A 14,290-nucleotide genomic window follows, 5' to 3' on the forward strand; every position below is an offset into this window, starting at 1 on the left:
CTATTTATATATACAGACATGCAGACCCTTTCCAAAAAATTAGAATATCATGGAAAAGTTTATTTCCATAATTCCATTCAAAACGTTAAATTTTCATAGATTATAGATTCATGGCCTACAGCTTAAATGATTTCAAGTACGTAGTTTTTTTATTGGTACATAATTTGGGCTTCCAGCTCATAAAACCCACAAAAACAGGAATTCAAAAAATTAGAATACCATGAAGATATCATTCCAAATTTTACAGGGCATGAATGTTTTAACAGTGTCACACACAAACTCATCTACTAAACTAAAAGCACCTGCACAGGTTTTCCCAGGTGTCATTAAATTGCTTCAGTTTATTTCAATTGTCTCAGTTAGGTTCAATATAGTGAAGACTGCAGACTTGCCAACTGGCCAGAAGAGCATCACTGATACCCTCCATAGGATGGGTAAGCTACAAAAGTTCATAGCTAAGGAGGCTGGCTGTTCACAGAGTGCTGTGTCTGAGCATATCAATGGAAAGTCTAGTGGAAAAGCAAAATGTGGCAGAAGATGCACCAGCAGAAGAGATGACAGTGGCCTTCGGCAGATTATCAAACAGAAGATTTAAGAATATGGCAGAGATCCAGCTTCAAAATCCACCACATTCAGATGCATCCAGGATATGGGCTATAACTGTCGGGTTCCTCGGGTCAAACCACTTCTGAGCCCGAGCCAACGTCGGAAGCGACTCAACTGGGCCAAGGAGGAGGACTGGACTGTTGGCCAGTGGTCCAAGGTCCTCTTTTCCGATGAAAGTACAGTGTGCCTTTCATTTGGGAATCAAGGTCCAAGGGTTTGGAGGAAGACGGGTGAGGAACAGAACCCAAGCTGCTTGAGGTCCAGTGTGAAATATCCACAGTCAGTCATGATTTAGGGTGCAAAGTCCGGTGCAGGTGTTGGTAAACTCTTTTTTAAATCCAAGGTCACTGCAGCAGTCTACCAGGATGTTTTAGAAAACTTCACAATTCCTTCTGCTGAGGATCTGTACAGAGATGGAGATTTCATCTTCCAGCAGGACCTGGCCCCTGCCCATACCACCACAAGCTCCAAAACCTGGTTTGATGGCCATGCCATCACAGTCCTTCACTGGCCAGCCGGACCGAAACCCCATTGAGAATCTATGGGATATTATCAGGAGGAAAATGAAGTCCACGAGACCCAAAAACCTTTAGAGCTGACAGCAAGCATCAAGGAAATCTGGGCTTCCACGACTCCCAGGCAATGCCACGCCGCATCGAGGTAGTGATTAAGGCAAAGGGATTCCCAACCAAGTATTGAAGATTGACATATCGTTTTGAAAGTACCCCATTTTTAATTGACTTGATGTGATCCCATTTTTTAATTTTTTTTTTTTTAAATGCAAAAACTGAGAAGTAAATGCTAATGTCTTCACGGTATTCTAATCTTTTGAATTCCGGTTTTTGTGGGTTTTATGAGCTGGAAGCCCAAATTATGTACAGATAAACAACTAAGTACTTGAAGTCATTTAAGCTGTAGGCCGTGAATCTATAATCAATGAAAATTTAACGTTTTGAATGGAATTATGGAAATAAACTTTTCCATGATATTCTAATTTTTTGGAAAGGGTCTGTATACATACACACACATACATATAGTTCAGTAGTCTTCACTTTACATGTTGGTGAATTTAAATGTGGCTTTAATAGGCAGCTTTTTTTTTATTTATTTACCTTTTCATTTATTCTGTTTGTAACTGTGATAATCATTTCCAACCAAAGAAGATAAATCTACATTTTAGCAGATGTGTTTGTGTCTAAAACTTGAAGTATTTTTTAAATTCTGCTAGGTTTTTTTTGTGTGTTTGTCTTGATGAGAACCATTTCAAAAGAAACAATTCAATCATAGTTAAATTCTGATATCACACCTTTTCCAGCAAAGCCCAGAAGGGATCTCAGTTAAAAATAGAACCGATTGTGAAACCCTGCTCCGATACCTATGTTTACAAAGCACGCTGAATAAATAAAATGGGACATGCTGTGTACTTTGAACAAACCCACTTTAAAAAAAAAAAGAACAAAAAAAGAAAAAACAGGTTTTCATATTTCACCTCTAAATGTACACAGTGCACTTGTGTTTGTCAACCGAGCTGGTCTGTGACGCATTATGAAAGAAAATAAAAAGAGGGAAAGCGCCTATTATCGGTCTGTCCTGCTGCTTCTTGGACAGGACAGTGTCACTCAAAAGGAGCACGTTTACGGGTGAAGCACACATACGGGTGATCAAACACTCGCTGCACTTTCTGGAAAGTGCAGGTGTTTTGTTTGTTTTTTAAACATAGAATTCCTTGTTTAGCAGTTCAGTTGCATGTAGGAAGAAAATTAAAGGCACATGAAGGATCGACACCCTGTTTGTGAGCAATAAAGAGGGAGTTAGGGAGAGTCAAAGGACTTGAGTTATGAGAAGGTCGAAAGCAGAGAAAAGTGGGGGTGGGGTGGGACATTAAAAAGATTGTGTCCGTCTGGCTAATGGTTCTTTATGGCTCCCTCATGTCCTCAGATGGACAGGATGACTGGCACACAGTATGACCACTGGTAACTGCACATCACCTCCATTGCCCCCCCCTCTTTCCTTCAGCTGACATCCCACTCAGGGAGGCTGCCTGCCACAGTGAAGTGAACCACTAAAAACACCATAAAACCAACAGACTAAACAGCCATTCATCATTACACACGCACTAGTCTTAACTGTCCCACTCGGTGACTCAATGCGAACATTAAAACTTCATCAAGTATTACCGGAGCAAAAAAAAAAAAAAACAAGGAAAAAGAGAGAGAAAAAAAACAAAGTTCTGACCACTCAAACCTCAAGTGCAGAATGTAATGTCCAGAAATAAGACAATCATGGGTGAAAATGGTTTTGTTGGTCACTTTTATTGAATTGGTGATGACTTGAACCAAGTGCAAAACAGTAATCTGCTCTTTGAGGGACAAGTGTGGGGGGAAAAAAGATGCAACACCACAGGGCACGGGTGATCCATCAAAATCCGCTTTCCTGACCTGCCCAGCTCGGTGTCTGCAAGAGAAGCGTGAAGAAAACATCACATTTAGACCATTTGCACATCACTGTGAGCGATCAAAACAAATCTTTCTTGTTGACTGTGGGAAATGTAAAAAAAGTAACATACATGTGCAAGCAGTTATATGATGACGTTTTCCCCTTGTCGGGTGTGTGTAATGTGTGTGTTCTGTTGGTGAGTGCTGGGTGGCTGTGAGAGCTGACAGGGACCCTAAGCAGCTGGCCCACATGGTAGGGCTGTAAATGTTCCCTATATGCAAGTAATTTGTAGCCTTAAGGACAGCAGGATGCAATCGTGCTCTGTGAGTTGTTTGCAACCTCTCTTTTTTGGTCTAATTACAAAAACTCCTTAATGGGATAACTTTAGGGTTGCACTCCCGCTGCAGACATTCAAACAATAGGGAGGAGGCTAATTGAGCACATCAAAAAGATACTCAAGAGGCGCACGGTTATCATGAATGCTGTAACTGCCTGGTCTCGGTCGTGTCGGGCTGCCCGTCAATCCGCTCTGACAGATGTCAACTTTTCAGGGAGTTCGGAGCATCATTTTAGCATTGCGCGTAGTTGCAATGTTTGAACTGCCTACATAGCGCCATAACGTGCAAGGTCAACATCAAAAACAGACTTAAATGGGATGACTGGACCCCGAGCCAGACATCTGTAACAGGTCCTAAGTGCAGAAAACTCCAGACTTTGACTAATGTTCACCAAAGCCAGAGTGAGGGTCCACCTTATTTACGCTGCTGAGCTGAGTCACTGAGCTCGGGCCTCGTTTTATGGTTGTTTGGAATCTACCTTGTCATTAGGCCTTTGAAGAGCAATGGAGGGATGAAAGCATTAGCTCTGTTAAACTTGCTCTTACTGGCTTTATTCCGTGTAAAGAGAGCTTTTGTTGACGGTTGTTCATCAACATTCTTGAGCCTTGTTCTTCTGAGCTGATCATTTGAGGTGCTTTGAACTACCCTGAGTGCACGCTGACCTTCAGTCTGATCAGTTAAGTGAGTTTTGCTTCCCCTACAGCGACGAGCAGGGAGTGGAGATTTGTGTGAATTTTTTTTTAATGTACACTTTGTGCATTACTCACCTCGTTTCTGCTGCTCTGGGCCTGCTTTTTCTCAATGTTCATGGCCAGCATTTGGCTGCGGAACGAGAGGCTCTTAGTCTTCTCAATCACCTGCTGGTAAGGCGATATGGCGTTGTTCCCCATGACCACATGGCCCTAGAAGAATGGATAATAGCCTCACAATAATGCCAATAACTTTTAGTCTCGCAGGCATGCTATTCTACAATGACCAACCAGAAGTATCACATAGGTCCGATTCGTTTCTACTGTAGGCACATCTAGATAATTCTATGTCATTCTGGTAGACTAAGCTATGATTTACTGATTACAGAGAACTGTTGCGATGGGTATGCCATAACATGTAGGATCAACATAGAGCCTCATAAGAGGATATGTAACAAGGCTCAGATACTGCGGTTACAATGTCCTTATAGCTACCCTTCCATTTTAAAAAAATAATAAAATTTAAAAAATGAGGATAGCGTTGGGCTCCTTTTCCCTCCTGAGGTTACACAGAAGTGGTTCTGAAACAGCCCCCAATTTGCTGAGATTTGTTTTAAAGGATTTGATTCATTACTTAAGCACAGAGCTGACTGATTGAGGAAGAAGACAGAGGGTCTCACCAGTTTGGAGTCTATCTTGGCATCCAGCCTGGCGTTGCGGATGAGGTTGACGATCCATCTCTCGGCTTCCTCGGGAGTCATGTTCAGTTTGTCTGCCAGCATGCTGTTGAGGAAAAGGAGACAGTGAGCTCTAACCTGGTTCGGTTGAAATAATTCAAAGTAACATTGATATTAAATGTTCTAGAGACATTAAAGAGTTCCCAGAGGATGTGTCTTTGGTCAGCAATCAAGTTAGAATTTTAATTTGACCAATACTTTTAGCCAATGACAGGATATCGGCAAAAATCAGCTGTTCTTGTACATTAGTGTACGTGTGTGGAATAGCACATTCAATACCAATGTATGTAGATCGAACTGTCACGACTTGTGCATGAGTCTCAATTGTTGTAGCTTGAAGCACTATACTGAGCCACCAACAGTCTAGCAAAGTCTAAAAAACAGCTGATAAAATCTCACACTTTAAGAGGGATTTTAATATAAAGTCACGTGAAAAAGAACATTTTCACAGAATTCCAAGCAGACTTATATAGCAGTAAGTACACATTTACTGCTTCCATAGGAATTAAGAGGGTGCCAGGTGCTTCCGATCAAATACACTTGATTCAGCAAGTGTGAGCACCTCTATAAAAACAGAAGAAGAACACACGAGACTTCTGGAACAACATGCTTTGAACAGACGAGATCAAAGTGGAGATGTTCGTCCACACAGCTTGCACAGTGGCACCTTTAGCAAAAACCAAACACAGCATATCAGCACCAAGACCTCATGCCAACTGTCAAGCACAGTTGTGGAGCAGTGATGATTTGGGCTGATTTTCGGAGTCATGGGACTCATGGAGTTGAACATCAACAGTACAAAAGTATTGTAGAGTCAAATGTGAGGCCATCTGTCCAACAGCTAAAGCTTGGTCTGTATGGGGCCATGCAGCAACAGAACGATTTCCTGCACTGCAGCAAATCTACAACAGAATGGCTGAAAAAGAAAAGAATCAAGGCGCTGCAATCGCCGAGTCAAAGTCCAGATCTCAACCTGATTGAAATGAGAGGACTTTAAGAGAGATGTGCATAAATGATTCCCCACAAAACTCAATGAAATGAAGCAATGCTGTATAGAAGAGCAGGCCAAGACTACTATGCCAGAGACACAGACAATTTCATACAGAAAAGTGTTACTTCAAGTTACTTACACTAGGTGGTGAGTCTAATCTACTAAATCATGGAGCTATACTTAATTTTTGAAAACTGCCATTTTCAAATAAAATAAATAAAATACCCCAACTGAATTTTACTGTTAATTCTCAGGTAACATTTAGCTTCTGGAAACCCTGACTTCAATTAAATGTAGCTGCTGTGTGTGCTGATTCATGCATGAAATATGTTCTAGCACCCAGTAAATCTTATTTAATGCTACTCTATGTTATGACCGATGTTGCACATTAGGTCCCAAATGACTGGTTATTATTTCCATTTGACAAAGTTTATAAATGGCCAACACATTGCACTTCAGGCAAAAAAATATATAACACACCCAAACACTTCTAATGGTCCCCTGCTAATGGGAGCTTGATTTACAGACTTGTATGAACAACTCAATTTGAAGAGTGGGTACTACCCCATGTTGTGAACCTCTGTAATTATTTAACTCTCTTTTTTTTGTCCAGGAAACACTCTTTGTCCACCTGGCTGCTAAAGCTCATCAGACAACTCCAAACAGCAAATGTCCCCTGAAGTAAAAGCCAGGTAGGAGACCGGGCTGCTCTTTGATAGAGCTGGATGTAGATGTGTCACAGTATAAGGAGGGAGTTATGAGGGTGGCTGGCATTCTTTGATCCAAAGCTTTCCCCATTGCAGCTGGCTTCCCTTGTGGCTTTCAAAATAACTAGACCCCCTCGATACCCCCTTCCCCCTACATTTCCTGCCTCTTTCCTCTTGTCTGACCCTCACCACCCTCCACGCCTACCACATTTCATATCAGGGCCCCAATAAATATTCCCGGCCGCTTTGAGCACTACTCAGAATGACTACAGCAACTCTCATCTCAAAACCATGAAACCAGCCCCTCCCTTGAGAAGCACAAATCCTGCTGGCACAAATGCGTGAAATCGGTATTCCTGCAAAAAAACAAAACAAAAAAAAGCAATAGCACAGGTTAAAAAGGCCTGTATAAAACAACTGACTTTGTTAATGATCGCTTCCTGGTCAATTAACCCCATTTCGCGAGACCCCTTCAATATAAGTAAGAATCTGCCCAGACCACACCACTTCTCACGCCATGCCTCAGCAAACAAATTCAACCACTAGTACAGATTTCAACTGTCTCTCAGAGGCTTATTTAAGACATTCTTTTAGTGGGAAGTAATCTTATTTTGGATTTGTGATATGCCTGTCTTACCTCAAGGCTTAAAAACTTTAAAAAAAAAGACTACCACTTTCTAACCCATGAATGTTGGTCAAATGGTGGCAAAACCACATAAAGAAGGGAAGTGAAATGATGTCAGTGTCTGGATGAGGCATTAAAAGCATAAACAACAAATAAAAGGCATTACCTCAGCATAATGAGAAAAATAGGGTTTGGTCTCCAAGTGACAGTGCACATCTCTCAACACTTACACCACAAGTGAAGTGATTGAGAAGGTGGATAACAGGACAGAAAAAAAGGCAGTTGCGAGGAGTTCACGAGTATCCCAGCAGCCCAGAGGAGGGGAAAGGATATGAGGAGACTGATGAAGCTGTCACTCATAACAACAAACCTTGTAACATTAGCTCTGCTGGACAGCTGATTACACTTCAGCTCATCAAACCTGTGGAAAATGATCCATGACAACAACATTGCTCTGATGGATCATTGTCTGGAACGTCACAAGTTTGTGTGTAGGCTGTCTAAAGACCCAAGTTTAGGTTTGATGGTTAACACATGTCGGTGATCGCACTGACACCATTTCACATCAGCAAGTGTTAATTTAAAGTAAATGATGCGCTGATGAGTAGCTGCAGCTCACACTGTCAAATCGGAAATTCAGGATTTCGATTTCATGCTCTGTGAGGCAATGTGTTGCAGGATCTTGAAGACAGTCCTTAATAACTCTGTATGTGGGATCATTAACGTGGTACAGGATGACTTATTCAGTAACATCAGGCAGGCAGACTGAAATATAAGGGGTACAACTGTAGGCATCAAAAGCACCTAAAACCTTTGAAGGGTACTATACATCGCACTCTATCAAGCTGACTGATATTAGTAACAATTCTTCAACTATTTATTTAACAATTAATCTAACGCAAATTCAAAAGTAAATTTGAAACTGGTTCTAATTTCACCCCAGTGAAGGTGATTGCTGCGCAGGAATAATGTGGGTGTTTTGTTTGACAATTCAGGAAAGTCGGGACGCATGTCAGTCAGGTCCAGGTCAGATATGGTGATCAAAACAAACATGATCTGGTTTCCTCGCTGGGGACTTGAGCTAATCCTTAACCCTTCTCGCTGTTGTCTTTGCAGTATAACACAGGAACACAAAGTGCCCCAAAAGGCCCAAGGCCTTGGCCTGTACGAGTCAAAGCCCTCTAATCTAATTTATAAAATAAAGTCTGGCAATGTTTTGCTCCCAGGAAGCACATTTGTATATCAGAGCAGGGTAACTTTATCTTATGTTCTAGTGACAGTGTTCTTCAACAGCTAGCCTTACTTATATCTCAGAGAGAAGGAAGATCAGAGGGGAAGGGGGAAAAAGACAGAAAAGGACAGATGTGGGAGCATGCAGTGCGCAGGTCAGAGTTAACAACCCACACTATTGACATCTTTTGGCCTTAAAGCTGAACAGGCAGCTTCCACGCCTGGTTTTATTTTACACAACCATGATCCTGTTCCTTTGGGGAGAAGGATCACTTTCATTTCGACCCCTTACTCGCTCTGGCTCCTGAGCTTTCGACTTCAGGCTAGGGGACTCCTGTGAGTCTCAATACCAAGCTCACACTTGAACAGAGAGGTCAGGCATTGGGGTCTAATTCAGTTAAGGGAGAGAGGAGGATTGGGGGGGTTCTTCTCCAAAGTAGACCCTTTCTTAACATGGCTGGCCTAAAATGAATGCATTGTTAAACACTAACATATGATAGTGTTTAGGAGAGTCCAAGCCATTTGGAGCAACCTCGTTTTCGGCTTGGGGTAAAATTGATTTTTCGGAGAAACCGAAATGATTGTGTGGTCTTTTTAATGACTCACTTGTGAGGTGGAAAGCTCTTCAGTGTTACTTCCAAATACACACGACACCCCTTCCAAATACCAGTGAACTGTTGTGTACAACACAATCCAGTCATGAGTGGGTGGGGGGACAAAACTTCCCCAAATGACCACGTCTCAAGCATTTACTCATAATGTCAAAGGACAAGTGTGCATTTGAGGTCACAGCAGGGTCTGAAACATTTATGGAAGGACTAAGGAAATAAAGCCTGTAAATCAAACAAGGAAAGCAAAGCTAAAGGAAACACGCACACACACACACACACGCACTCTTGAGACACTGAAAAGTCTAGACAAAAAGACGTGTGTGTGTGTGAGTGTGTGTGTGTGTGTGGGGGGGGGGGTTGCAAGTGTGGGCTAAATCACATTTTCAGTGCCTACAGTACACTTTACACAAGCATTTCTTGCATAAAATAACTAAAATAAGCCAACTTCTGGTCTACTTTTGTATCTCAAGCTGTGGGCAAAAGGCAAGCTAAATATCTGTGAAACCATCATGGCCAGCAGCTATAAAAATGTCCTCATTAAAAACAGCCATCAAATTCATTTGAGTCCACGCTTGGGTGCAGAGGGCTTCTGGGTAGAGGACTAATGACTTGGAATTTAGTTGTCTGTCAAAAACAGACATGTTCTGTCCATCGTCACAACACCACCAAAAATAAACACGGAAATCCCTAAAACGACCCTTGGTTTGTGTTCCTGCTTCAGAAACCTCAACAAACAAGAGAGTTGAGGACACACAAAAAGGTGAAAAGTAGAAAAATCACTGTTCAACTTCCTCTTTCAATGTTACCACTAACCTTTTGTGGTCCTTAACAAGTAAATGGATCCAATTGCACTAAGTCTGCCAAAAAGAACCAGGACTCCTAATCAATTCCAGACAATCTGCAATTGGAGATTTCGACAGGGCCTGATCATGTTCCATAGTTCAACCTTGACTGCAGACTTCCACAGCTCTATGTGGCAGTCAATGCAATCATTTTCGTGTCAGAAGAAGTAATTCATTCCCTCTTTCCACTGAGCATCACGTGTTTGTGAACCATACTTGGAAATGCAGCCTTTCCTTCAAATCTTTAGCAGTCACAATAGGCCTGAGGGACGGCATACTGCTGTGTGAAAGCAGTGGAAAATGTGTACTGTAAATTAGTCTGGAACAGTATGAACAACAGAATAACATATGCACTTCCTAACGTCAGAGATAACACTTACAAAGACAAGCGGGATTTCTCTTTATCTTTATAACTCTCTCAAATTCATGCCAAATCCTATAATTTTTCTTAATTACAAACAATTACTATAATCTTTTTTCTTTCTCGCCGCTAATGCTCACTATAATTAGCATTTACTAAATTTCTTGGTTTCGGGGATGGATCCAAGGTCAATTTTATTTTAATGTAACTAAATTGAATTTCAAGCTAACAGTCAAATTAAGACCTACAGAACCCCCTGACCTCCATTTACCCAGCCAAAGAGAGCTGAAATGTTTATGTGTACTGGAGCAGCTGGGAACATCTAAAGCAATCCAAACCCTGACCTCTTACTGGAAGACAACTTGTAGTGAACTGGCCTTGACAGGTGGTCTTAAAAGTTTAGTAAGCACAGCAACCTGTAGAGACCTGGAAGCAGTTAAACCGCATAATACTTATCCCCAAGATGTGTGGGGTTAGCATGGCTGTGCACGGAGAGGCCAATAAACACTCATTTCAGGAAAATTCCATTAATCGCAAAGCAGCTGTTCTTACTTCCTGCATCTTGAAGTGTAGCGATATTAAACAGTATTTCCTGTTAATCATTAATGATGTCAGTCAGTTTTCCTGTCAAACATTCTACGTAGCAGCACACAGACATTCACAGCTTTCAAACCGGCCAGAAGTGGTTTCTGGTTACACATCCTCTTTGCAACAGACTTCATGTAGCAACTGCCAGCAACTTCGAGGAATTACTTGCCAACTAGTTGGGGAATACACATCCAATACAACAGACAACTATTGAGCAATGTGTGTTACTAACCTGATGCTAATGCACTGGTGAATTCTGCAGAAGGTCTCAAAGATGAAGAGCCGTGCGTTCTCGATGAAGTCCTCCAGGCAAGCAACCAGGAAGAAGTCATTCACAAGAACCTAAGAGACGGAAAGAAGTTCATGTTAGAGCACTGTACAACAGGTATGAAAGCAATGCTTATTTCTATCAATCTAGGACACTGGCCTAAAATACACACAACTCTGAGTTTGGACCAGACAGAGTGGAAAGTCATGAGTGCTTTGTCTGCCTCTTTTATTTAATGTCATATGTAATAAGGGGGAAAAGAATTCAGTTCACTTAAGCCCAAGTCCAACTTGGTTTTTGCCGTAGTAAATAGGGTAGGAAGAACTACACTGTCTGCATTTTTGTTTCAGAATAAAGTTCCCTCTCTAAGTAATACACTTCAAGAACAACCACAAATCTTCAGATTCTACAACCACCACATTACACCATTCAGTAAGAACAGATGCAGCCACAGAGATGACCACCCTGTCAGCGACTTATCACCGGTCATCTGGGCTGTTGGTTCAGTGTCAACTCTCCCTCTCTCTCTCTCCTCTCTGTAGGATTGTCAAATTTCACAGCTACTGTCATCCAGCATCTGCAACACCACAAGCTAAATTCCATTCACAAATGACACTGATTTTTTTTCAACAATATGTACTGGGGGGGAAAAAAAAAAAAAAAAAAATCACCTGTGGCCGGTTACAATAACAAATGCAGGCTCATTTTGACTCTTTCTTACTGCTGCATATGGCCTACTGTATGAGGTACTACTGTATGAAATGCTCCCATTTCCCAGTGCTTACTGCATTCCAATGCACCAGTGAGAGCTATTTCACATCACAGACCTCTATCTTCAAAAGTTCTGTAAGGATTACCAGCTCTTTGTTTTCTTAAGCCTAGAAAGCTGCTATCTGCACAAAGTTCTGCTTGAATAAATCCCAACTACATGGCGCTATCAGGCAACACACGTTTTCAGATATGACAATGCTTATCTAAGGCTGATAAACTTTGAACAGCTAAGTGCCCTAATTATTGTCATCTGGGATTCAGACCACAAAGCTTAAACAAATTTTGGAAGGGGCCCGAAGAGCCCATTTATGTGCAATCTGAGGGCCGGACTATAGGTAGCCCTATACTTTTCATTCTTTTGCCATGCAAGCATCTAACATCTGACAGCGATTCCAGATTTGGGTGGAGTGGGAAAGAAACAAATAACAACTTGTACAGCCTAACCAAGCTAAACTCCCTATTTGAAAGCACTTGGCTCATACTTTTGTACCGGCTGTGCAGTGAACTGAAGTTGGGAGAGCTGAAAACAATACGCATGCCGTGCTATTGCGGCAATCAGCAAATAAATGGGTGCCACTGTTCTCAGCGGATCAAATGTGAGGCACTACAAATGTTCATCAAGACAAAAACCAATTGCAGTGTGTAGTGGTTTACTTCAATCACTCCATGGTCTGTGAGATCCTTTAACCAATGAAACTATTCTCTTGCGTGTGACTTTTCTTTCCCCGCACAAATGTCTCACCGACTTCAAACAAGACCATTTTGGGAACAAACACATGTTTGCATAGCATCACAGTAATGCATTAGAGGTGCTGTTAAACACTTTGGAACCACCCAACTCGTTGTGAATTGGACAAGGTTAATAGAAGCCTTTTGTGCCAACTGGACATGCTCTGATAAGACTGACAGGTAAGCTAGTGTTAAAAGCACCTGGAATAACGTGGGCTCTGAGAGGAAATTGGGAGTGAGCATCTGTTTCAAGCACAGTCGAGTATGTAAACAAAACCCCACGAGGTGAGATCAGGACCTACCCAGAGAGCTCCTAAAAAGAGCGTGCAAGTGTTTAACAAGGACGGCGGTGTCATATTTTAGTCTGTGAAGACCTTACAGAAAAAAAAAAATTTTCCCCACGTTGGATGTGTTCTTTTTTTTAAGTACATAATCACATAAAAACAAATTTGGCTAATTAATTTCGTTTTAAATTTCTCTATGTAAAGTAGCGATATGGTGAGGCAGATGACTCCATATTAGAGAAAAGAGAATAAATCTAAATGAAACAGAACCTTAAGTATACCACTGACATGAGTTATAAACATTTTCTCCTAAGAAAGAGCCATTTGATCAGGCCACATGTTTTTCATTTATCTGCAAGAGGCAAAAGATGAAACGGGGGCCAAATAGCCCTAAGTTTAGTCTTTCAATCCTCTGCACCTCCAAATTAGCACGTCATCTGGGAAAGCCAAATTGCAGTGTGTATGCAGAGAATGAACTAAGAGATTAAGTTCTACTAAATAAACACACAATATGTACATAGCAAAACAATCAGGACACCTGCTCCGTCTTTAAATTTGATTACTTACCACAGAATGTGTCCAGAATATCCTTTAGAGTATCCATGTATCTTATATACAAAGGTCACTAATGCAACAATCTTTGATAAACTGTGGCAACTGTCTAGTTTCAATGTACCTATTATTTTGTCTGTCACACACAAACCTGACAGAATTCAAATGTAAAGATTGCGCAAAATCTTGAATTAACCTTAAGAAAAAGAACACTGCTGGCAATATTTGAGATCAGAAGATACAAATTAAGCCAAATAACTCAATTATGGACCACAGTGCCCAAAATTAAATTAAATTGACCTTAAAGTGAAAAATGAGTCAGAAGAGCCATTATTTCTTACTCACCCAGTCTAATAACGCTTTCAAACAAAAACCTGTGGCTAGAGCTGGGCGATATGAGATTTTTTCATATCACGATATGTACCGTAGCCTCAGTCTCTGGAAGCGCTAATTCGTCATTCGGCTTTTGTCAGACTAAAGTAACTGTTTGAAAAGCTAAGCTATACAACAAGGAGAGATTGAGAATTTCCTTTTAGTTCTCAGTTTATTTGATATTGACAAAAGTTAGTCAGTTTTGTCTGTTCTTCTGTAAAACAAACTAAGATTTATTTTTAGAATTCATATTTTGTTTCTAAATGGAATTGACAGTTTAGTCTGTTTCGTTTGTTCTATTTTGAAACTTAAACGCTTTAGCGGCTGCCTTTTGTGTAGTTTGCAATATTTGCCTTTATTTATCTGAAAAAGTCTCATGTTCCTTAAGTACATCTACCCTGTTGAACTTATTATGGGAAATAAATATTTAAATAAAAACAAGCTGCTGATTATTTCACATTTTACTTGTGAGCAACGGCACATTTAAATCTTACAAATATAGTTATTTGGCTTATATCGTGATAGATATCGTTATCGCCTGAAATGAAAAAAA

General features: G+C 40.9%; 1 protein-coding gene across 1 annotated transcript in view; it reads right to left on the reverse strand.

The window, feature by feature from the left end:
• Nucleotides 1–2,899: 2,899 nt before the first annotated feature.
• Nucleotides 2,900–14,290, reverse strand: part of eif3ea (eukaryotic translation initiation factor 3, subunit E, a) — a 29,378-nt gene continuing 17,987 nt past the window's right edge. The window contains exons 10-13 of the mRNA XM_005924324.3: nt 10,994–11,103; nt 4,750–4,852; nt 4,148–4,282; nt 2,900–3,060 (exon numbers count right to left, since the gene is read on the reverse strand). Of these exons, the coding sequence (XP_005924386.1) occupies nt 3,025–3,060; nt 4,148–4,282; nt 4,750–4,852; nt 10,994–11,103 (384 nt within the window). The 3' untranslated portion in view covers nt 2,900–3,024. The remainder of the gene's footprint in view (nt 3,061–4,147; nt 4,283–4,749; nt 4,853–10,993; nt 11,104–14,290) is intronic.

Source organism: Haplochromis burtoni, unplaced genomic scaffold (genome assembly GCF_018398535.1).
Source record: "Haplochromis burtoni strain Fernald_Lab_line unplaced genomic scaffold, NCSU_Asbu1 Contig_76, whole genome shotgun sequence".
Lineage (NCBI taxonomy): Eukaryota > Metazoa > Chordata > Actinopteri > Cichliformes > Cichlidae > Haplochromis > Haplochromis burtoni.